The following is a 25,045-nucleotide window of genomic DNA, read 5'->3' on the forward strand; positions in this document are numbered from 1 at the left end:
ACTCATCACATTAATTCAATTAAAAATTTTAAGTAATAATATAAAAGAATAAAAATAAAAAGTTAAATGGGTTGAAAACTCAATTAGAAATCCAAAACATGGCCCAACAAACAAATCTACTTTGAACACTCAACATTCATAGAAAATGGGTGGGTCTACTTTTGGATTCCAAGTCCCGACTAATGAGAGAACGCATGTTAAAAAAAAAAATTAACTTATAAATGTTAGATGTATTGATAAAATAATTTGTAGTTTTAATGAGAAAATAAAATTCAAAATTTGAAAATAATATTATTAAGAGAAGTAATTATGAATTTGAATATATTTTTAAATCTTATAATAATATTTATTATATATTGAGATATGAAAAAGTCGATTGTTTATAATTATATTTAAGGGATTAAGAATTGTGCAACAACTTCAAAAGCATAGGTGACTATGAGGAGGAGGCAAGGGACTTGGCTCAAAAAAGAAAAAAAAAATAGTACAGACGTTTTATAAATAAACTATAAATCAATATATACAGTAAAATTATACTTTGATTTTTTTTAAAAGAGAAAAATTCAATTTAATTCTCTTATAAATAGAAAATATAAATTAATATAATAAAATTACACTTTTAACCACTAAAAAATCATTTAATTCCTTCTTGATGAAATTATAAATTAATACCTAATAAAACTTATAACTTTTTGAAAAATAAAGAATATTATTAAATCTAATTCACACAGTATATCACAAGAGCACTGTGGGGTAAGGCACGAAAACAAAATGTACTCTGAAAACAAACAACACAATGCACCCTTAAATCAAAAGTAAAGCCCTTACTTCCCTCAACAAGAATCTCAATGTCTTTCTTTAGAGTTTGTGTAATTTTTGAAATACATAAAACTTTCAATACTCTCTTGGGACTTTCGGTTCTTGATTTTTTATATTAATTTTTGTTTTGAATTTTTAGACTTATTTTATAAAAATAAATTTTGTTTTATGGTTTTAAATATTATTTGACAAAATTTCATATCTTTTCCATAAATACTTTTAAAAATAATAATCTTTCAAGAACTTTTAAATTTTTTCATTATTTAAAATATAAAATATTTATTTTTATATAAAATTTAAATTTAATTATATATTAAATAAAAATAGAATTCGAACTGTAATTTTCAAAAACCATTCAATTCAAATAGTTGTAGCCTTTTTTTCCAGCCCTATCATTTCTGTACAAATTCCCATGTTTTTCGCTCCTATTAATCTTTTCATTAGTTCATACTATTACCTACACCATAGAGAAACTTTGAGGAGACTGTTTTGTGTCCTATTTAATTGTACTTTAGGTATGAATTAATGTTATCCACGTTTCAATTTTTAATTATATTTACAATACTTCAATTAAACTTGGGATTGCTTTTTCATTTGTGAACTACAATATACTTGCTCATTTCGCAAGATTAGATTAATTTTTAATAATTATATTCATATATTTATAATGATTTAATGTTTCAATAAATGAATTTAGAGTTAAATTGGATTATTATGATAAAATTGTGGAATAAAATAAAACACGAAAAAATTATAAAATTTATAATATTGTACACATAAAAATTAATTGACACAAACACTCAAGTTTTAACATGACAAACATGTCAAAGTAAGTCTACATAAAATAAATTATATAATTAATTGTGCCATAAAATAGAATTATAAACATATAAAATACTATATAAATTTATAATACACATTATACATATATAGAAAAAAGAGCTTGTCAAGTGAAATTCCCTCGTCCCTTTCGTTTTTTTCTTTATTTTTAGGGTTTATTGCATATAAAAGATTTAATAGGGATAAAAAAAAGAATCATTATAACAAATTAGCCCCTCAAATTAAAACTTTTGCCAATGCCAAATGTGCCTAAAATAACCCATTCAAAATCTAAAATAAAAAAATATGAATGAGTGGGATAACTTTTAATGATAGCTATAGATTAGAGCAAAAATTATATATAAAGACACATTTTGGTGGTTTAGATACAAATAAGTATAGGTTCAATTAATCTCGGAAATTAAGAAACTTGTGGATGTTGAAGCAAGCTTGGTGTGGGATAGCTACTAGCTCGCTTAACAGCAATGGTGTGATATACGTATATATATATTATTATATTATTTAATTATAAACATATATAACTAAAAATATAAAGAAATCTTCGACATTAGCTCCCCCAATTAAGCCTTCAAACCCCCCTAAATTTAGATCCAATTTTAAATGAAATAGTTGAAAAAGGGTTAATACACTATTTGGGATTTGAGTTTAGTATTAATATTCAATTTGGTACTTGAGTTTTTTTTCCTCTCAATTTGGTATCTAAATTTGGTTTCAATTTTCAATTTGGTACTTCAAATTTTTAAATTTGATAGTTGAGTTTTTTTTGTCCCAATTAGATATTTGAGTTTAACTTCAATGTTCAATTTAATTCTTGAGTGTGTTTGTGTTTTTTTGTTCCAATTAAGTATATGTTTTTTACTGTAGTACATGTGTCAGATATTCATAAGGTCACACAAGATTGTCTGATTAGGTATCCAATTGAATATTAAAGTTAAATTCAAGTACTAAATTAGGATAATAAAAAGAACTTAAGTACGAAATTGAATATTAGAACCAAACTCAAGTATTAAGTGATATATTAACATATAGAAGAAAATCAAAACTAGCTTATATAGGGATAGTGTGTTTTACATCTAACTAGTTTTTAAGCTATATTTTAATAATTTAACTATTAAATTTATCAATATTATAGTAGTTGTCGAACACAAAGTTTTCAATCAATACAATATCTATATCATATCGACTGAGAATACCATCTCTATTTATATGTATTTAACTGTCTAAAGACTTTCACATCAAACAAATAGTTGGAAATTTTTTAATTTACTCAATACCCGACTTCAAGTTCAGCATTAAGGGGGTCGGCAGTTGACAAAGCGCCCTAAAATAGGAAAATAACATTTTTTTATAAGCTAATAAAATGATAAAATTGTATTTTAATTCTCATAAAAATACAATATAACTTAATTTTAGTCCCAAAAAATAATTTTTAACTTCACCGTACGTGCTTGACTTGCATAATCTTTGTGAGCTAAGCATGAAATATGATGATTAGATCGTACGAATAATAAATAAGGTAAATAAATATATGAATATATCTATATACACATACATAAGTGCTCAGAATTTTGTTTTAACTATGTTAGATCCACAATATCATAAAACAGAAGAAAGAAATATGCTGTAAATGTTAACGTAAACGTTACCCCAAACAAAAATGTTGTTTTAGTTTATTTGATAGCTTTGCAAATAGTTTGTTGAACCATGAAAACAACATGACTCAACCGCCATACCCTTCTTTCCATGGTAATTTAATTTAAACACACACAGTTTATACATTTTATATATATACATACATACATATATATACGTACATATATATATACATACATATATATGGTGTTTTCTGCAACATATTAATGGCTGTTGTTAGCTAAGCTAGCCAACAGCAACCATTCACATTCATCATTCTTTTTTATTTTGCTTTATATTCCATGTTGCCCAATTCTTGAAAGGTACCCTCTTAGTCTCTTATAAACTGATACAATGGTAAAATTGCAGTTTAGTCCTCTAAATTTGAATAGAATTTGGTTTCATGATTAATTAATTGCAGCAACTGTTTCGTGTATTGTGTGTGTATATGTATATATGTGTTATGCAGTAACCGTTGCGGCTCGGATTGATTGGCGGCTTGATAATCGGAGTCGGAGAAAATGCGGGGAAAGGCGGTTTCCGGGAAAGCAATTCTGGTATTGTGCCTGGCTAGCTTTCTTGCAGGTTCCCTAATAACTAGCCGAACTTGGACTTCTCAATCTCATAACAACAATCATCCTATTGTGAACCATGTTACTGCTAGCAATAAATTGGGAGAATTTGATCACAAATTACGTGTATGTTACATTCAACTCGATTTTATATGTAAAGTTACTAATTATACGATATTCAAATTTAGGGATGAAGTCAGAAGTTTATTTTTGGAGGATCAAAATTAAATTATAAAAATTTAAAGAGTTCAAAGTATAATTTTATCCTTGTATATGCTTTTTATTTAGAATTTTGAAGGGATTAAATTGAAAAATTTTCATTTTTTGGGAGGTCAAACTAAATTTTTACCATTAAACTAACTTATAATTTCAAAAACTTCAAGGGACTAAAATAATAATTTTCCATTTTGAGGGGTCCAAGGCTCCCGCTACCCCTTGGCGCAGTCCCTGCTCAGATTTGTTGAGAGATTGGTACTTCAACAAGTTCGGTCTTATCTACAGTCCAGGCTGCCTCTTGACTCTATCGAAAGTTCTAGCTGCTTCATAGAGTGGAAACGCCTTGCAATCCTCAAGGACGAAGCTAAGGGGACAAGACCCTGGCCCCCTCTTGATTAAATGGGATAATTCCACTTTTAGTCACTCTTTCAAATTTAGATTTCAACTTCAATCCTTTTTAGCTTTGGCCAAATGAAAAGCAATTCCTTTTTTTACCCCTCCAGGGAATTATTTATTCAATTTAGATCATTTTAATATAAAATTTTTTTAGCTTAATACCTGAAATTTTTTAAAATTTTAGCTCACCCCTCGATACAAATTTTTGTCTTTATCTTAGTAGTGCCTAAATAGGCAAAACATCCGGTTTACTGTGGTGTGACTCGATTCCATGACTTACAACATTATATCATTGATGTGGTCCAGTCAGACCATTCGCAAACTCTTCAATTTGCCATAATTCCACATATTCAGGCACTCCAATCTTGTGAAACTACCCCTCAACAAGATTCATGACATACATGTTTGTTTATTTGTTTTTTTTTCCCTGTTTGTAATCAGAAATTAGGTGAAGGAAAGGCAGAAGATATAATGGGAGAAGTCTCCAAAACTCACAAGGCTATACAGTGAGCTTTTAAACTCTCTTTCCATGTATATATGTATGCATGCATGCATGTATGCTTATGTGGTAATTACATGTTATGTCCGTATAGGTCTCTGGAGAAAACAATATCCAACTTGGAAATGGAACTGGCAGTGTCTCGAATGAGCAGTGTAGGGAATGGGGTTACACTACAAAAACCAAAATCATATTCAAACCACACATTGCAGAAGGCTTTTGTGGTTATAGGGATTAACACTGCATTTAGCAGCAGGAAACGAAGAGACTCCCTTCGCCAAACTTGGATGCCTACAGGTCTCTATTTTAACTCTTTTAACATGTTTATATATATATGGATGATGGATGGTTAGCTGCATCTAATTAGCCTCTAAACTTCGAAACATTATAATTCATCGGATATTCAAAGTATTAATATTATGTTTATCAAGTCTTTCGTTAAATTTTAGATGTTAAATATTAATTTAAATTTAATATGAAACATATTTAATACACGTAAATTAAATTATAAATATATTTATATTTACTACATCTCGAATTTGACATGCTAAAAATACTTTTTACCCAGACAGATCAAAGTTGTCCAATGCGGTGAGTACTAGAGACGAAGCTAAGGAGTAGGGAGAGGCTTTGGCTTTAGTTAAATAATATATAAATCCTCTTTTAGTTCCTCTTGTAAATTCAGACTTCAATTTTAATCCTTTTTATTTTTGTCCAAATGAAAATTTTGCATTTTTTATCTTTCTAAAGAATTATTTATTCTATTTAAATCATTTTAGCACAAAATATTTTAGCTCCCCTCGTAAGTACATATATATTTACAATTTGATTCTCATTTATTTTAAATATGCTCTATGTCATATTGAGTTGACATGTAATGCCTAAGTTCAAAGTTGTTATCAGATTGAATTGGCCAGTTGAACTGAGATTTCATATGTCAGTCGTTGGTATATAATCCGAAATAGAGAAAACTGCTATGAATCGATAAAACCCCAAAACCAGAACCAAAAAGTTGTAGTTCATTTTTTTATATATAATTTTATTAATTTTATGATCTCATATTTATTTATTATTGGACAGACAGTTCAACCGACTAAACCTTGAACTGATAGCTTAACTAATTCGATCACAAGTCCTATTTTTACAACATTGCCTCAGCTAATCCCTAGACTAACAAAAAAACTAATTATTGATACCGTACTAAAACTTTTAGGATTCAATTATAACATTAAACTTAACCCTAATTTCTAAATAGCAAGTTATAACATTGTTTTGCAGGGGAAAAACTAAAGAAATTAGAGAAAGAGAAAGGGATAGTAATAAGATTTGTGATAGGGCACAGTGCAACAACTGGTGGTGTACTTGACAAAGCATTGGACAAAGAAGAGGCTGAGCATAAGGATTTTCTAAGGCTTAACCATGTGGAAGGGTACCATCAACTCTCTACCAAGACCAGACTCTATTTCTCCACTGCGGTTTCCATGTGGGACGCTGAGTTCTATGTCAAGGTTGACGATGATGTCCATCTCAACTTGGGTAAGTAAAACAATGAAATATTCTCTAATTTTTCTTTGGTTTAATTCTAGTTTTAGTCCCTTAAAATTTGATATTTAATCTTTCTACTTTGGTTTGGCATTGCTTGGTCCTTTGCTTTTGGGATAAGATTTAACTTGGCAGCTTTTCGCAACTTTGATCTTGAACTTTTTTTTGTCTACATTAATCTTGAAACTTAATAATTTTTCATAATTTTGGTTCATCTGATAATATGCATGGTACTCTGGGATTGTGTCGCTTCATCACTACAATTTTTTAAGTAAAAGCATGGAATTATATCAAAATGCCACATTATCACATAGACCAAAACTAGAAAAAGTTGTCAAGTTCCAATACTAACGTGGACTAAAAAAAGTTATCCAAGTCCAAGAGCAAAATACTGATTTATCGCTTCACTTCTACGATATTAGTTTACTCAAATGATAAGTATTTTTTGTTGATAATTCTTTTGTGTTAATATTTGATACACTAGCAATGTATAGTTCTATACATTGTTAGTTATCAAATGATGACACGCCATCATAAAATTTTAAAATTAATTTAATTTACCTTCATCTTTAATATTGTGTCATTATTTAGTTCACGGATAATGTATAGAATTATAAATTGTTAGCGTATTCAATATTAATCCTAATTTTATTGTAGTGAAGATAACTTCAACAACTCTCTTACGGTAAAAAGTCGCACCATTACTTCCATGGTAACAATTAAAGTGTATTAAAAGCATTATAAAGTAGAAATCAGCCAAAATAAAATAAAGTGATTAAATCTCAAAATTCAACATAGCAGAGAGACTAAAACCATAATTACACCTTCCTTGCATTCAAACATTTTTTTGTTTTTGTGGTTGCTATTCAGGTATGCTGGCGACAACACTAGCACAATACAGATCCAAGCCAAGAGTGTACATAGGGTGCATGAAATCTGGACCAGTTCTTTCTGAGAAGTAAGTTTTTTTTTTTTGTATTAATTAATTGATACTTAATTGATTGAAGAGTTATTTATTTGTTAAATATATGAATGGCAATGGCAATGGCAATGGCATGCAGAGGGGTGAAATATCATGAACCAGAGTACTGGAAATTTGGAGAAGATGGAAACAAGTATTTCAGGCATGCCACTGGTCAAATTTATGGCATTTCCAAGGATCTTGCTGCCTATATTTCCATCAACTCGTGAGTGCTTGCAACCTTCATCTCATTAAGTTTTGGTGGGGTTATTTTACATTTTCAAAAAATGTAGGGATCAAATTGAAATTTTTAAATAATTAGTGGCTTTATAAGAATTTTAGAGGGTCTAATTAAAATTTTTAAAACATTTGGAAGGCTTAATTATAGCTACTACAAATTTTAAAAAAATTTAAAGGGTATAATGAAATATTTTCAAAACTTTGAGAGACAAATCTCCTCTAGCTCCAACCACGTTCCGCTCATATACATATATATATATAGAGAGAGAGAGAGAGACTTATATTTGATATCTTGCCATAGATAAATCGAAGTGACTTCATTTTTAATGACCTGGGGACAAAACAAAAAGGGTAGATAAGGACGTTGATCTCTTAGTTAAATGGACAAATTTTATTTTTAGTCATTTGTAAATACTTATAATTTAATTTAAGCTTTTTAATCTTTCGAAAAAATTGGTAAATTGTATTATTGCCCCCTCTTAGAAGTTGATTATTCAATTTAAACGCTTTTAAAATAAAACTTTTAGCTTCAATCCCTTCAAAAACTTACAATTTTATCTCAGTCATTCTAAAAAAAAAAATTATTGACTTCATCCCTACACGTTATAATTTATTTCTCCAATAGTGTATAGAAGTATACACATTATCAATACATCAAATATAAATCCATATATCCAATAAGGCTGTTGTATTGTTAGTAAAGGCTAAAGTCATAGGTCATTGAGTAATTAGAGTCGAGTCCCAATATGCAAAGTTGCCATGGATAAGTTTAGTCGTGTTATATTTCGCTTCTTTGTCTATTCATGCCTTATATTAGTTTTTTCTAGTTTTAATTACTCATAGGTGAATGTATCTGAGATATCCTTTTATTATAAGAATTTGATTAAATTAGTCCCTTTACTATTAAATATATCAATTTAGTCCATCTGCTATTAAAATAATTAAATAAAACCAAATTGAAATGGAGTTAATATTTAGTGTTTAATGAGTTAATATTTTTAAAGTTTTATGATTCTATAAATAAAATAATTTGTTTGAAATTGATTATTGAAAAATAATAAATTTTAAGACATGTTTATACAATAAATATTAATTTTATTACAAATTTAATTTATTTAATTCTTTTTAATAATATAGAGACAAATTTAATTCAACATTGTGGATCTGCCAAGTAATTTAACCATTATTCATACATATAGTAAATTTATTGAGAATTGAAATGAGACATTTGGGTTGGGTGTGGCAGGCCCATTTTGCACAGATACGCCAATGAAGACGTGTCATTAGGATCATGGTTGATTGGCTTGGAAGTTGAACACGTGGACGACCGTTCCATGTGTTGTGGGACCCCTCCAGGTACGCTCTTTCCCAGTGGGTCAACTTTCATTATCAACTTTAATTCTTCTTTTTTTTTCTTTTTGACTTTAATCATAATTTGGCATCCCAAACTAAGATTTTTCTTTTGTCTTTACTTTAGTATTTAAAACATATTTCATATCGACAACTTTATTTTTGATAAATTAAGATGAAAATAATAGTTCAAAAATTAAAAATTTAAGTACTAAAATAATAATTTAAATATTAAATTACAATATTAAATTTATATCACGAATTAATCAAACATCAATTCAAATAGAAAATTATTAAAATACTACTTGATTTTATTATTGTGAGGATAATTATATTCTTTTATATTTTATATCTATATTTATACTTAAACTCCCGATTAAATATATATCACGAATCCATCATGTACTAATAAATTACTTAAATACTCTTCTATATATATAAAAATAGTTTATATTATTATAAGGCTGATTTTATATTTTTATACTTTATATAAAATTAATGAAAACTTAATTATAATTGACATAATAAAATTTTAAAGATTTAATTTTAGTGTTTTAATAAAATATTATTTTAATAAAATGTGGGAATGTGTGAAGATTGTGAATGGAAGGCACAAGCGGGGAACATATGCGTGGCATCATTTGATTGGTCGTGCAGCGGAGTGTGTAAGTCGGTGGAGAAGATGAAATACGTGCACAACTCTTGTGGAGAAGGCGATTCTAGTATTTGGAAATCAGATTTTTAAGTTGCCTTCCTACCTCCTTACCTGCTTTTTATTATCCATTTTCAAATTTATTATTAAGTAGTAAAATTACTTCAAGAACTTTCAACACTTTGCATACTCCTTTTATTATTATTATTATTATTATTATTATCATGTATTTAAATTATTTTAATGTTTTTTGTTGACCATTTATATTTATTAAAATCAGTGGCATGCAGATGATGAATTGAAAGCACAATTAAACGGTTGAGTTTAGTTTGTATTTAATAATTTAATTTCTGATGTTATTATTTCTTTTAAAAATACAGCCTTCATGGGAATTTATAGAAATGTTTTTGGAAAAATTAGAATTTAACTATAAATTTTGAGAGATTAAAATATAATTTTATTTTTTAAAAAGATTAAATGATTTTTTTCGTTTTGAATATTAAAATACAATTTTATTATACATATAAATTTATAATATAATAATTATAATTTTTAAGGTAATGGAATTACAAATTTTCATTTTAGGGCCAAACTTTTACCTGCCCTTGCATTCGCACTTGAGTGCCTTTCTTTGTTTTGTTTTTAATCAAGATTCAATAACAAGTACAATAGATTAAAAATTGAATAAATATTTGGAGAAAATTTGCAAATTTGAGAAAATTGATGAAGTCACTTAATATGGTTTACTATGGTGTATGGGATAATATTTTTGAATTAGATCGATCAGTTAAATCGTGAATTAATCGACGTATTAATTTATGATTTATAACATGAGAAGTAAAAAATTAATTAAATTATTTTTATATATTTTTAATAATTTGTATTTTTAATAAATTTTATTAAATTGAGAATCAATAATTTAATTAATTAGACCAAAATCTATATAAAAATATATTTACATAGGACTTATGCACCGTATATCAAATACTAATCTTTTATATGGAAATATTAGTATAGATGTTAGCGAATTGCGACATTGTTTTTGATGAACAAAAATATTTTTTAGGATAAAGAAATATATAATTAATTTAAGCTCGAGTTGTATAAATTTAAATTATTAATTAATTTTTATGAATAAATTAACTGAACTGAGTTTAGATTAGGTTAATAAATTAATGGATTAATGAAGTCCAGTTGATTTTTTTAAAAAATATTCGTGTCAGATAATTAATTAATCAATTATTTAAATAAGTAGATAAGGCTTTATAATTTATTACGAATAAAGACTAAAGGAAAAAGAACCGCCTATTACCCAAAAAAAAAAAAGAACCGCCAAAGTCTCCCTCCAAAACAGAAATACTGTAAAGGCCAAAAAAGGGGTTAAAATCTAATTCAAGTCCCTGTACTACTTAAACATTTGGAATTTAATCCAATTACTTTTATTTTTAAAAATTTAATCCCTCCATTTTTAAAATTTTAAAGTTTAGGTCCAAGTATTAACAATCAGCTTAGTCGGTCTGTTCGGTCGTTTTTTTTTACAACCGACTTGAACACATCAAAACCAAATTAATCAACTTTCATTGATAAAATTGTTTAAACCGAACCAACATGGATTTAGTTAAATAATTAAAATAATATAATAAGTAAATTTTTTCAGTTGATCCAATTTTGAAATTCAAAAATTGAGAAACGATTGGCAAACTCAACTAAACCGAGGACGAAACCAACAAAACCACCTCATCTGATTAAACCAAAATTGAAAAACTAATTATATTATTTTTCAGTTAAAATTGAGTTTTGCTCCACTTCCAATTGTTAACTTCAATTAAAATTTTATTTCATTGGTGTAACATTTGAAAATAAAAAATACTCACTTCATAGCAGGAGCGAAGTAAAAAATGATGATAGGGGACGGGATTTATATAAAATAGACATGTTCAAAGTAGAATTGGGTTTTAACAAAATATTTTTAAATTTAGGATAATATTGATCACCAAAATTTAGGAAAAGAAAAGTAAGTTGAATGGTAAATTTGTTTTAGATTTTATAATTATTTTACTTTTCACCATATTAATATTTAGATACTATTTATATTTAGATATTGCATTTATTTAACTTTATTTTATTAAATTTAGATACCACTTTGTATAACTTACCAAAATAAACTAAAAATATTACTAAATTTATCATAAAAATTATAAACTCGAGGGAGTGAAGCAAAGAAACACAAATTTATTCCTTTGTTAGACACTAAATCTAAGATTAAAATAAAATTTTAAAAATCCGACAGGGTTTAAATAATTTTTTGCAAAATTTAAACAATTATTATTTTAGTCGAAATTTACAGGTGGACTTAGATTTTAAAACTTGGAAAGTATAGAGATTAAATTTTAAATATTTAAAAAGTATGGGAACTTAGAGTGATATTTTAACAATAAAAACCCTACTTCTAATTCCAGTAGGACTCGAGTCGACTCACTATTATTTTTGTTTGTAGAAAAAGCTTAAAAGAGGCCTTTAAACTCGCTACTCTATCACTGTCCCAAATCACCCAAAAAAAAAAAGAAACCCAACAAAATTGAAAGAAACATTACCTAATGGTTGAGAATCACGGCATCACCAGGCCACTCAAGAGGGGTCGTAGGTCTAACAGGATCACCGCGGGTGCCGACCTCTCCGATTTCCTCGCTTTTCCTTCACCTTCTATCGCCGCCTCCGCTTCCGGGAAGCCTTTCCGTGACGCTGTTCGGAGCTTCCTCTCTGCTAACGCTCGACTCACGACGGCCTTTGCTCCGCCTGTCCTTCCTTGCCTTATGACGTGGCAGATCCTGTTTAGATTTGGCGATTTTGATCCGGACGCCAACGATCCTTCGCCGATCGTCGTGTCGCTTTATGTCATCGAGGAAGATGTCACTAGATCGTCTAGATCTGTGTATTGTGACCAGTGCCGTGTCGTTGGTGAGTTGACTCGCTTTCTCAACCCGGTTCGGGTGAAGTCTACTGTAGCTTCACATGTTTGGTTTTTTGTCCATTATTTTGAAAAAAAACATCAGAACTAACCAAAAAAAAATCCTTTAGAATAACTAAGCTCTAGTTAAAAAGAGCACACATAGAACGAACTTAAAAATTATAAATAAAATAGTGAAATTTTTAGGTGAACTGTTTTTGTTAGAAAAATTAATGGATATTTTTTACATACATGTATATTAATTTTAAAAAATTATCCAGATTGAATTATCTGTGGAGTATCAAATGATTTTTGTCTTCAGTTCTAGTATTTAAATATGATTTAAGCTCAAGTTATTTCATAATTATAGAAATAACAAAGCTAATGTGTAATTAATATTTGATTTTTTTGATGGATTGAACAATGAAAAAAACAAAAGGTTGGAGCGGCCATCCAGTTTGCAAAAAGAGATATCATTTTATAATAAAGTCTTCTTGTGATCATGGGATCTGCGCCAATCCTCACCATATCTCAGATTCAAGGTCAAGATTTTTTAAACTTTTTTTGTTTCAATTTTGGGGTTTTTTTTCCTTTTTTTTTTTCTGTTTAACAGTGCCATCTGAAGTATAAATTGGGGAATTGATTGATATGTTTAATGACGCAGGAGATGCAAATGTTGTAATAGAGTAGATGATGTTGATGTTGAAGAATGGGGGTATTCACAGTTGGAAGATAATAATACTCATTTGCTGCATGGTGTTGTTCATTCTAATGGTTATGGCCATCTTCTCACTGTTAATGGTAGAGAAGGAGGCTCTGAGTTTCTCTCTGGTTTTCATATCATGAACTTCTGGGATAGATTAAGTACTGTTTTATCCGTCAGGTTTGGACCTCTACCTCTTTTCATTTTGATTAGAGTTAATATAAATATTATACCCTGAACTGGGCATGGCAATTAGGTTCATTTGGTCTTTGAACTTGGATGAAGATAACTGACACCTAAAGGTGATGACATGGTACAATCTTATAGTGCCATGTCATTTAACTTATACATTTGTCAAATTTGAGGATCAAAATGGATTTAGTTGTCAAGTTTATGGTAATTATGTTCATTTTGGTGTTTGAACTTGAATTTCATCAAAATTTGATAATGTGACTCCTAAAGGTGATGAACTGGTACAATCTTATAGTGTCACATCATTAAATTTATGCATTTGTCAATTTCAAGTGTCAAAATGGATTTAGTTGTCACATTTATGGCAAGTAGGTTCACTTTGGTATCTGAACTTGACAATTAGGCTCATTTTGGTCTTTGAACTTGTATTTCATCAAAGTTTGATAATGTGACACCTAAAGGTGATGACAGGGTACAATCTTATAGTGTTACATCATTGAACGTATACATTTGTTAATTGCAAGGATCAAAATGGATTTAGTTGTCAATTTTATGGTAATTAGGTTCACTTTGGTACTTGAATGTGACAAGTAGGTTCATTTTGGCCTTTGAACATCTGAAGGTGATGGCATGGTATCTTATAATGTTACATTATTAAATGTATACATTTGTCAATTTCTAGGATCAAAATGGATTTAGTTGTCAAGTTTATGGCAATTAGATTCTTTTTGTTCTTTGAACTTGTATTTCATCAAAATTTCATACTGTGACACCTAAAGGTGATGACATGGTATAGTTTTATAGTTTCATGTCATCAAACTTTTACATTTATCTATTTCAGTGTACCTAATTGCCAGTTTAGTTATATTGACCCTTTTGATTAATTATTTCCCTCGTATTTTCTCTATCACATAATTTCCTGTTTTGGATTTACTAAGCAATAGTGAAAGATGTTCAAAATGTTAAGTAAAAATAGGACCATTAGATATTATTACTGTTAGGTAATTCCATCTGGTAAAATTCTACTTACATTATGTCAAAGATGGCAAAGAAAAAAAAGGAAAAGACCCATCCCTATATTTTACTTTGTCCTTTCAGCTTCAGACTATCATTGTGCATGCCTTGGGTGTCATCATCGTGTCCATATATTTGTTTTCATGACCTGTTAACACACACACAAAAAGGTTACTACAACATTATTGTGATTATTTATAATACTCAAAACATTGGTTTTTTTTTTTTTGAACAGGAAGGTTACTGTGATGGATGTATCAAAGAAATATGGTATGGAATACAGGCTACTACATGCAATTGCCAGAGGTCATTCCTGGTATGGTAATTGGGGTTATGAGTTTGGGTCAGGAAGCTATGCCCTCACACAAGATGCTTACAAGAGAGCAGTGGATGACCTTTCGAATATGCCTTTGTCAGCACTTTTGTTTCAAGGGAATAAATCCCGAACTCGCCTTCAGAACATTGTTGCTTTTTATCAATCCTTATCATGTTCGGAACTTTCAACGTTTAGAGATTTGTTCTCATTCCTCCTAAGACTAATTACTGACAGCCACAAGGCCTCACTGCCTAAAGCATCTAAAATGTCAAAATCTTCCACTAATGTATTGTGTGCGTGGACAAGAAATGATGTAGAGAAGTTGCAGCAAGGTATGATAAAAGTGCTCTTGGCTGCAGCACCAGGTCCGAACTGGGTGACTAGGCGTGCTCTTAAGGGTGTCATGTGCAAGGCAGGATCCCCTGAACTACTCGATTACTGCCTTAAACACTTGAGAGGGAAATTGGCACCCAATGGAAAGGTAGTTGAGGCACGTTCCAATCTGAATTCCAGTGATATCGAGTTCAGGTAAGGCAAAGGCAAATTCAATTTTGGTTTGGTTACTATCTTGTGTTTTTGCCACATCTTTGAAGCTAACATGTCTCGTTGCTATCATGGCAAACAGGCTTCAGACTCCTTGTTCTTTGCTCTACGACTCGAATTGCCCATCAGAAGAACACATTAAGAGTGATCTAAGATATATGTTAGATTCTTTGCTCGACCCTGAAACCATGTTGACATACAGGCCCCATTCAACAAGGGAACGCGTGATGGATTTGGCTACTAAACTTCTTGATTGCAAGCAATTTTTGAAAGACTACAAACCAAATGCTCACAATCCCTTCGCTATTTGTGTTTGGTGTCATTTAGAGCTTTCAAACCCTACTAAAGATGATCCAGTTCCACCCCCCGAGCTTATCATTCTACCTCTCAGTGCTACTGTCGGTGACCTTAAAACTGAAGCTACAAAAGTTTTTGAAGATGTATATGCCATGTTTAAGAGGTTTCAAATTGAGGACCTACTTGACTATGGTTCCGTAGAAGACAGCATAACCTTGAAATTGTTGATTGGCACAAGTGGTGCAGTTCGAGTACGAGGCAAATGTACATCAAGACATGGCCTTAATCGGTTTCGAATGGAGAGGGGAACAGAAAATTGGACAGTTGACTGCGTTTGTGGGGCCAGGGATGATGATGGTGAAAGAATGTTGGCTTGTGATAAATGCAGTGTTTGGCAACACACAAGGTGTGCTGGGATCGACAATGCCGATGCGATACCTTCAATGTTTATATGCATGAGATGTACAAATTCCCTTCACAAGAAATCTTTAACCATTACTAATTCTGGAAAGGAAGCTAGAAATTTTTCTCAACAGCTCAACAGTTCTTGTAGGGGAAACTTGGGAAGTAATGAAGGTTCACAAGTTACTACTACCTTGACAGTACGATGAATGTATGTAGTGCAATGTGTGTAAACAACGTAAATAGCTTTAAAAAGGGGAGACTGTTAATATAGGGCTTTTTTTTTCTCCCACCTTTTTTGTACAATATTGTTGTACGTTTAACATATATATTAATGGAACTCAGAAAAATTCTATTTATTTGGGTAAAGGATCTTTTCTTAGACAAACTGGTAAATATTGCAAAAAAAATAACTTTTGTCTTTACCTTTTTTCCGTCTCCTTGCTACAAGTGTCTTTGTGTGTTCCATTGGGCTCTCTCAACGATTCATCATGTCTTTGTGTTCTGGAAACAGAAAGGTGTCTAACAGTGTTGCACAAACTGGTATATTTTGTTACTACATCCTTGTACAAACTAAGTAATCTCTCCACATCGCCAACTGTTAGTTCACCAGCTTCGGCTTCCATGTAAGGATAGTTTGATCCACCTGAAACAAGAATAGGCATATCAATGATAAAAAATTAGACAAATTTATGAGTATACATACAAGGATAAAGAACTCAATATAGAACCATGGATATCGAATTCACCATTAATGTTAGTTTGTGTTTTCACGTGCAACAGTGTTGATGGACCAGGATCCATCAGTTTTCCGAATTTTGATCTATTATCGATGGTGGTTACGGTTTCTTGTGGCACTCTATTAACCAACCTTGCTGCTTCCATACTCTCCATGAATTCACTTTCTTCAATAGAAAGTGATTTGGCGTTTAAGTCTAGAATGAAAGACTTGGCTGAAACAAGATTTGTGAGATAGTAAGCTGCTTCTGAGACGAGTTTCGACTGCCTCCTGTACAACTGTATGAATTTGAGGTTGGAATGTAACTGTGGAGGATTGGCCTGTCCATGAGATTTAACTAGCTAACATCAGGGAGAAAGTGATCATTAAGTCTTCAAATCAACATAATAGTCTACAACCAGCACCTTATGGTAGACCGGATTGAGTATGTAGCCAAAAAGAGAAGCAAGTAAAGAATAATCCTAGGCCAAAGAAAGTAAAGCTTAATCCTAAAGCACATGCCAATGAAATCCTAAATCCCGAATTGATGGATTTTCTTGTTCATCACAATGAAAAATCTGTGATTAAGTGATACCACCAAAACCCACTAATGTGCACACAAAAAGATAAAAAAAAAAAAAAGAGGACCGACTGCTAGAGAAATAATCGCAACCATCCACAAAAGGGATAAAAGATTTGTTTCCATAAAAAACTTGGGGGTATAGACATTGATGACACCAAGAAAAATAGAAGGTTGAGGAAATATGCAAATATGACAGACAAGGCATGATACTTCAATCATCTACCAACCTTGGAATAAGAAACTAAAAAGATCAAGAATTTTCAGGATGTAAAAAGCTTGGTGCATTTTCAAAAATGTAATCAAAGTCAAGACTAGAGAAAATTGACCATAAATTCTCAGAGATTTTATGATGAAATTGAATCCAGCATACATCAAACTTTGCAATAACGGGACTGGGATTGAAATGTGAGATAAGAATCCACAAATTGAGATGAGAATGATGATTCGCAGAATGGCTTATTACCAAGGAGAGCTTGCCTTGATCGTAACATATATAAGAACGGGAAGAAAATCATCTGCTCCTCCTGGAACATGATCTTCTGAAATTGAAGCATTGAGCAATAAATTGTTGATGACTCTAGAACAATTTATGATACAAAGAAGCTTGTCGCGAGGGGCTTTGAAAGCATTGATCTTTTTTAATTCTTTCTCTGCAAGCTGAAAGACGGAAGGAAAAGTATTACCACTTATTAGGAGGAAGAATCATCACATAACTAATACCTGGCCAAACAGAATGAAAACAAAGACCAGAAACGAATTTTCCAATGCATTGACATGTTCAGCAAAAACATAAACAGAACAATACAATCATAATCAAACTGTGTCAAAAAGCAAACTAATCCTCCACTGATTGCCAAGATATGAAACTTTGTTTAGATGGTTCTTCATGAGAGAAAGGACTGTGATGCAGATTTTAGAAAACCTGATGATGCAGAATGTAAGAAGATGATGTGTATTCCCTAACTCACATTTGATATCGTCCACAATCTATATTAACCCTTTCCCCAAATACTAGTAAGTTTCATAACTAGTTTAACTACATGTAAGCTTCAAAAACCACAGGTTAAGAGATTGGAATGAACCAATCTGAAAATAAAATCACGATATTTTGAGGATGTAAAAATTTGCAAACGCAAGTGAATCTTTTTGAACCATTTTGCCCCCCCCCCCCCCAAAAAAAAAAAATAGAAAAGGATTTTGAGTAGATTAACTACAGTCTGTCACAATATCTAGACTTATTTCCTTTTTCAAAGGTTTTCTCTTTTAGAAAGAAAAAAGTAAGTTTTATATGATTTATTGCCTTTTGAGGAGAAAAGTATTAAACACTAGTCCATTCATGCAGTACATCTAGATGATTTCAATGTTATGAACCACTGATCATTTACTTGAAGCAATGAAGCATAAAATTGTGAACTTTTGAGGATGTAAAATTTTGCAAAAGCAAGTGAATCTTTTTTAACCAATTTGTCCCCCCCATAGAAAAAGATTGAATAGATTAACTACATTCTGTCACGGTATCTAGAATCATTTCTTCTTTCAAAGATTTTCTCTTTTAGAATGTAACAAAGAAAGCTTCATATAACAAAGTGAAAAATATTCCTAGAGTCATTCCTATATTGACAATTAACCAGATAACAGGTGAGTTGGGCTGAAAATAACTAGTCCCATCAAAATCCACATACAATGCTTTAACATTGCACTAAATAACCACATGTATGACTGTAAGCTAAGCATCAAATCAATAGAACTAATCACTAAACAAAATTCCCACAATTATTTAATAATGAGAAAAACAGACATACCAGCCACGCAGCTTCATTTTGAAGTGCAGATGGTATGTCCAAATGTTGAGGCCTCAAGAAGGTTTGCAATAAAGATATCTTCTCTGAGATCTCTGCATCAATCTTGACATCCTCAGGAGTGGAAGCAAAGGTCCGCGAATGTAATTTGGTCATCACATATTTCTCTAGACCCTGCAGTAATTAACACATATTTCTCAAAAAAAGATTGCCATTATTAAGTACGAAATAGTTAGAATAAATAAAAGAAAAGTAATAGCAAGTGGAAGAATACCTCCAAGGCATTATCAGTTTCATCATCGGACGAGGATGCCCATAAAGGATGATCCCTTATAGCATCTTCCATTGTCTGGAAGAACTCTTGTATTCTTTTCCCATCAGTTTCAGGGTTTGACGCAGTATATGAAAACGATACAATGAAGCTGAAATCAAAGGAAATCAGTAACTCAAAACCTATATATATATATATATAAACCTAAAGTAGCATTAGAGAAGTTAGATTTTAAAATTTGGACTTAAAAATAGCGTAAATTGAATGATAACTTACAAAGCATCCGTGATTATTTCTCAAATCTATAGATTTGATGCCTATTTAGCAATGAATTTTAAATTACTAAGGAATTTATGAATACTTTCCATCGAAACCTACTTAATTTATTCATACTTCATGTATTTCATTCTTACGATATATACATATCAAATCAAATCCAAATTCATAGTTTCAAACATAACAGAAATTCATTACAAAACCTTAAAAGCGAACTAAACTACTAAATTAAACAAAAAATGGAGAGATAAAAACCTCTTGATGGAGCGAACGAGATCGAGAGAAGCAGGGTTTCGCATTCGGTCGAGAAAAGAATCGAACGGCGAGGAGTGTGTGACGGTCTCCATTTCTTTTATTGAATGATATAAACAAAAATCTCAAATACTTGATTGAGTTTGAATCACAAACGAATCAAAGTCGCCTTTAGAATCTGATAGATTCTGATGAAGAAATAGAAACTGAAATAAGAACGAAGCCATAGATAAACGGGGCCGAGAAATTAGAAAAATCTTAAGTCAAAGTAGCGACCAATCAGTTTCTCACCGAGTTAGTTTTTTATGTAATGTTGGACTGTTAGGTTTTTATCACGTGATGCGGTGATGCGGAGCACGCAGTCATAGTGCATAAAAAATTGCGGTCATTTCGCAAAACAATTTGTTTAGTTAAATTGTGCTATTGGTCCTTCTCTTATGGGTAAGTTGTGAATTTAATCTATGTACTTTAATTTAGTTTACTGTAGGCCTTGTACTTTTCGAATTGGTGAAAGTTAGTCCTTGTACTTTTTTAATTATAAAGTTTTAGTCCTTTTCTAACTGTAGCAATTAAATTCATTTGGTTAAACTTTGCAATTAGTCACGTACCTTGTGCATGTTCTTAGAATTTCACCATTTTGGGGCCAAGGCCACCATCTGCCCCTATGTTCCTTGAATGTAATGTCAACTTACCATTTTTAAATATTACCCCCCCAAAAAAGTTTGTTATTAGATTTAACGTGGATGATTGAATCAAAATTAAAATTTCAAAATTTGACAAATACATGGACTAAGAATGATCTTGTAGCCCTTTCAAAATTAAAAAATTATAAGTTAGTCTAATTGTAAGTTTACACTTTGGCTCTAAAAAAATTATGATTCATCTCTAACCTCAATTTAATTTTATACTTCGTGCTTAATTACATTACAAATGTGATAATATATTTGTCATATTAAAGTTTGGAAATAGTGGCTAGATTTAATGAATTTAATAGCTATATTTTAGTTAGAATATAAATCTCAAAATTCAAAAACTACATTTTGCTATTGATTTTGTAAGCTGTGGTTCAATCCCTGTTTTAAATTTAGTCATTTTTAGTCATTGTACTTTTCGAGTTTTGAAATTTTAATCCTAACCCAATTAGTGGTCGTTAAATGTATTAACTAAAACAATGTAACTTCTCCATGTGTATTATGTGCAACTAATAAGCTTATAAATAACATTTAACATGTGATAGTATGTTTGTTGCGTAGTTTTTTAAAATATCACGATTTAGCTTAATCAATTCAACTATTGTTATTTTGTTTAGGACTAAAATTTTAAAATTCGAAAATAACAAGATTAAAATGATCAAATTAAATTATAGAGGTTAACAACAAAGTATCATATTTTAACCATAAACCTATTATATGCCTTAAAATCTAAATATTTCAGAGTGAATTGGTGATCAAATCAGTCAAATCATCAATTTTCGATTCAATCGATCTAATTAATTTGATCAAATAAATCATTAAATAATGCATAAAAATAAAAAAAAATAGGGAAAAATCCATTCATTTAATATTTTAATCGATTTTAAGTTCAATTTAATGGTTTCATAGATTAACTAATCTAACCTCTCTAATTGAATCGAACCTGTACACAAATGAATTTCATGTCCAACCAGTCTCATCCGCAGATATGGTTGGAAGAATATTGCTTAAATCCATAAAGCCCATTTTAACCCGTGGCTAGCATTGTTAAGATTACAACAACTCAAAAGTCAATACAAAAATGACGAAACACTAATTAATATTCAATATTTCTGTTTTTGCCAAAGGCAAAAAGGAGTACACATCAAATACAGAAATTTTAGCTTAAAAAAGCAGTAGCAAACATTTTATTGATCTTTATAACTCACGGTGACATTTTCACAAACACTTTTATTGATTATATTAACCTCAGTGACATTTCCACAAACACTTGTTAACCAGCTACAGTTTACAAGGCGATAATGGAGGTCCACACAAACAATCGTTTCCCACAAATGAAGAAACAGGAAATTTGTTCTTGGGAAGCTGCCCGCACAGATGGTTATAACTCACATTCAATTTATTGAACCCAGTAATCGCCGCAGGAACCTTGCCGTACACCAAATTCCGTGATATATCCAACTCTTTCAGTGTTTTAACGATTCTCAATTTCCCCAAATCGAACTTCAACTTATTCCTGGCGGCCTTAAATTCCACCAAGAAATCCGTTCGATTCAATAAATCAACTGGGCTACCTGTTATCTCATTCTCCGATAAATCAATGTAGTCATAAAAGTAAGTTTCCGCTGGCTTCCAAGTGTCTAAGTTCATTTTAATCCCACACTTTGCTAGCTTGAGTGAATATATGATCGGAGATGAAGTGACCCATTTTGGGATTTCTTTGAGATGGAAGTTGTTATACGATAAATCCAGTGATTCAATGCCTTTCACATTCATTTGGGGAAATGGGTCGTTTAGAGAATTGTGAGAAAGGTCCAAGTTGAAAATTTTGGTTAAGTTTGAAAATGTTTTAGGTACTACCCCTGTGAATGAATTCCATGAAAGATCTAAAGTGTCCAATGCTTTGAACTTTCCGAGATAACTCGGTATTTGCCCTGACAGACGATTATGGCCCAACTCAAGGTACGCCAATTTCGGTGCCAAAGACAATATTGATTCTGGGATTTTCCCCGAAAATTCATTATGGGAAAGTCTAAGAATTCTAAGATCGGTGAACGATTTGAAAATATCCGGAATGGTACCCATCAGCTTGTTTTGTTCTAAACTCAGGTAACTAAGGTTCCTAATCTGTTTAATCCCCGCCGGGAAATGACCGGAGAATTCATTTTTCCCAAGAACCAACTGAGTTAACTGAGTCAACTCGGAGATAGAACTCGGTATGGATCCAGTGAACCGATTCCCTTCAAGACTCAAGGCCCCAAGTTGTTTTAACTTACCAATATTCACAGGTAAGGGTCCCGAAAGCTTACTGTTCTCAATGTAAACAAATAAGAGTTTGGGTAACCCGAAAAGAAGATCCGGAAAAGGACCCGAAATATTCCTTAGGTTAACAAAGTAAATACCGTCTAGATTTTGGACTTTTACAAGGGAAGAAGAGATTGTACCCGTCAAGTAGCTGTCGGGTTTATCAACTTGCCCGTAAAGAGAAATAGTGGTGACCCGATTGTTTTCACGGCAATTTATACCCGCCCAATTACAACAATCCGTACCCGATTTCCATGAACTGAGCATGCCTGACGGGTCCTGGGTGATACCCGATTTGAAGGCTAAGAGGCCTTTTTCATCATCCACGTGGCAAGCGGCTGAAGTGATCTTGATGGAATGGACGGTCAGGATTGAAAGAATAATGAAAGGGGTCTTCCATGGTAGTGAAGGAGAAAGGTGGTTGTTCTTCTTCATGGTTTTGTGAGAGGGGATTTTGTGTTGTGTGTCGATTAAAAGAGGGCTTTATTATAAGTGTGGGTGTGTGGGTAAGGTGGCTAAGGACAGTAAATGAGGTGGGTCAATTCAAGGGTGTCGGCTACTGTTGAAGGTCAAACCATGGGGCTGAAAGCTGGCTAAAGGTGGTGTATGGATTACATGTATTTGGATAATAGCCGAAAGAGGAGAACGACACCTATGCATATGATATATATGCAAATGATATATATGCAAATTCAACTATACGTACTTAACACGTAAATTTGGATATGATTTTGTATACAAATATCAAGCAATGCGGGAAGTAATTGTTAGACACATTATATCTTTAAAAGAAAGTAAATGTTTAAAAATTTAAAGAACATATTATTAAGACGTAATTATGAATATCTGATATTGACTGCAATATAAACATAAAGAATATCAAAAAATAATAATGAGTGTGATTCTTGACGCTAAATCAAAAATCTGATGTTAGGCTTAAAATAAAGTTTTAAAAATTTTGAGGTTAAAAATTGTGTAGTCAATTCCACACTGGTTCCAATGGTTTTAGTCAGTGTGTACTATTTCGATAATAATTTGGTGTAATCAACTCTCCTTTTTGCACCAATTAAAATTTAGGCCCGTATTAATCACACCAATTCGTTCCGTACAATTCTAATAGCACCAATCGAAACGTTGTGCTTCGGCTGATGCATGAATAATATTAAAAAATAATATCGTTTCTAACTTTTTACTATTCGGTAATAAATAATAAAGACTTTTACTAGAACATTATGCATTGGCTTTTGTATAAATATTTTATATTTGAAATTTATTTAAAATCATTTATTTGAATTGGTAATTATTTCTATATATATATATTAATTTTTTCAAAAATATCAATAAATCTGAAGCGATACACCGGTATAGTACACATCAATTTTAGTAGGAAAAATAGTATGTTTATTGATATGGTACTTACTATCTTAGCCAAAAACATCGAATTGTGGTATAGTAATTACTCACATCGTCCTTTAATCATGTAGTTGAGAGTTCAATCCTCACTTATGATAACAGAACATATTTCATGACCATCATTTTACCTATTCCGAAAGCATCCATAACAAAAGGTTAATCATTATTATCAATAAATTTGGAGGCCAAAAACAAAAATAAAATTACTTAAAAAAATTAAATTGAATAATTTATTACTAAAATGGATTAAAATTTTTATTCTACCCCTTTGCCAGGGGCCTTGCACCCCTTGGCTACGCTTTTGTATGACTCGATATCAAAGAAAAGACGCCAACAACAAATTTAATCATTGCTTTCTTATAGTATTAGCCTTTTAAAGTGTTTAGTTAAATGAAAGGAATTTGATGTTTGTTAAGTAACTTCTATGAAAAAAATAAAATAATGTTAGGAGAATTTATCTATTGAAACAATATTCGACTCAAATTAATTTTTTATCCGACCTTTCACGATTTTCAAATAACATAGGATTGTAAGAAAAATAAGATATATGAAACTTAATAATTAAATTAGGGTTGATTTAGGTTTGGTTTGGTTTGATTTGGTT

At 30.9% G+C, this 25,045-nt stretch overlaps 4 protein-coding genes across 4 annotated transcripts; 2 read left to right on the forward strand and 2 right to left on the reverse strand.

Moving 5' to 3' along the window:
• The first annotated feature begins 3,475 nt into the window (after positions 1 to 3,475).
• Positions 3,476 to 10,025, forward strand: LOC108469300 (probable beta-1,3-galactosyltransferase 8). The gene is made up of 9 exons (XM_053018303.1): positions 3,476 to 3,614; positions 3,761 to 3,989; positions 4,917 to 4,981; positions 5,069 to 5,271; positions 6,253 to 6,510; positions 7,387 to 7,474; positions 7,578 to 7,703; positions 8,964 to 9,073; positions 9,664 to 10,025. The coding sequence occupies exons 2-9, from the start codon at positions 3,813 to 3,815 to the stop codon at positions 9,810 to 9,812; spliced, it is 1,176 nt and encodes a 391-aa protein (XP_052874263.1). The 5' UTR covers positions 3,476 to 3,614; positions 3,761 to 3,812; the 3' UTR covers positions 9,813 to 10,025.
• Positions 10,026 to 12,156: 2,131 nt separating this feature from the next.
• Positions 12,157 to 16,502, forward strand: LOC108469831 (PHD finger protein At1g33420). Its single transcript, XM_017770893.2, has 5 exons — positions 12,157 to 12,677; positions 13,106 to 13,208; positions 13,331 to 13,549; positions 14,811 to 15,419; positions 15,517 to 16,502. The coding sequence occupies exons 1-5, from the start codon at positions 12,317 to 12,319 to the stop codon at positions 16,340 to 16,342; spliced, it is 2,118 nt and encodes a 705-aa protein (XP_017626382.1). The 5' UTR covers positions 12,157 to 12,316; the 3' UTR covers positions 16,343 to 16,502.
• LOC108469832 (vacuolar protein sorting-associated protein 9A-like) lies at positions 14,524 to 20,342 on the reverse strand. Its single transcript, XM_017770894.2, has 7 exons — positions 20,036 to 20,342; positions 19,508 to 19,655; positions 19,237 to 19,407; positions 17,912 to 18,091; positions 16,883 to 17,192; positions 16,560 to 16,779; positions 14,524 to 14,723 (listed from the first exon to the last, which is right to left on the reverse strand). The coding sequence occupies exons 1-7, from the start codon at positions 20,125 to 20,127 to the stop codon at positions 14,717 to 14,719; spliced, it is 1,128 nt and encodes a 375-aa protein (XP_017626383.1). The 5' UTR covers positions 20,128 to 20,342; the 3' UTR covers positions 14,524 to 14,716.
• Positions 20,343 to 21,806: 1,464 nt separating this feature from the next.
• On the reverse strand, positions 21,807 to 23,516 carry LOC108467538 (receptor-like protein 38). Its single transcript, XM_017768187.2, has one exon. It carries the CDS (start codon positions 23,461 to 23,463, stop codon positions 22,006 to 22,008), a length of 1,458 nt encoding a protein of 485 aa, XP_017623676.1. The 5' UTR covers positions 23,464 to 23,516; the 3' UTR covers positions 21,807 to 22,005.
• Between the last annotated feature and the right edge of the window lie 1,529 nt (positions 23,517 to 25,045).

This window comes from Gossypium arboreum, chromosome 8 (genome assembly GCF_025698485.1).
Source record: "Gossypium arboreum isolate Shixiya-1 chromosome 8, ASM2569848v2, whole genome shotgun sequence".
Lineage (NCBI taxonomy): Eukaryota > Viridiplantae > Streptophyta > Magnoliopsida > Malvales > Malvaceae > Gossypium > Gossypium arboreum.

Excerpts from the sequence above, each read along its gene's own strand:
- LOC108469300 (XM_053018303.1), top strand. The coding sequence starts at position 3,813 with ATGCGGGGAAAGGCGGTTTCCGGGAAAGCAATTCTGGTATTGTGCCTG. Across the intron at positions 4,982-5,068 it reads AAAACTCACAAGGCTATACA|GTCTCTGGAGAAAACAATAT; the intron begins GTGAGCTTTTAA and ends ATGTCCGTATAG. Across the intron at positions 7,475-7,577 it reads GGACCAGTTCTTTCTGAGAA|AGGGGTGAAATATCATGAAC; the intron begins GTAAGTTTTTTT and ends AATGGCATGCAG.
- LOC108469831 (XM_017770893.2), top strand. The coding sequence starts at position 12,317 with ATGGTTGAGAATCACGGCATCACCAGGCCACTCAAGAGGGGTCGTAGG. Across the intron at positions 12,678-13,105 it reads TGACCAGTGCCGTGTCGTTG|GTTGGAGCGGCCATCCAGTT; the intron begins GTGAGTTGACTC and ends AAAAAACAAAAG. Across the intron at positions 13,209-13,330 it reads CACCATATCTCAGATTCAAG|GAGATGCAAATGTTGTAATA; the intron begins GTCAAGATTTTT and ends TTAATGACGCAG.
- LOC108469832 (XM_017770894.2), bottom strand. The coding sequence starts at position 20,127 with ATGGAGACCGTCACACACTCCTCGCCGTTCGATTCTTTTCTCGACCGA. Across the intron at positions 19,656-20,035 it reads CTCGTTCGCTCCATCAAGAG|CTTCATTGTATCGTTTTCAT; the intron begins GTTTTTATCTCT and ends CTTTGATTTCAG. Across the intron at positions 17,193-17,911 it reads TTATATATGTTACGATCAAG|GCCAATCCTCCACAGTTACA; the intron begins GCAAGCTCTCCT and ends TCTCATGGACAG.
- LOC108467538 (XM_017768187.2), bottom strand. The coding sequence starts at position 23,463 with ATGAAGAAGAACAACCACCTTTCTCCTTCACTACCATGGAAGACCCCT.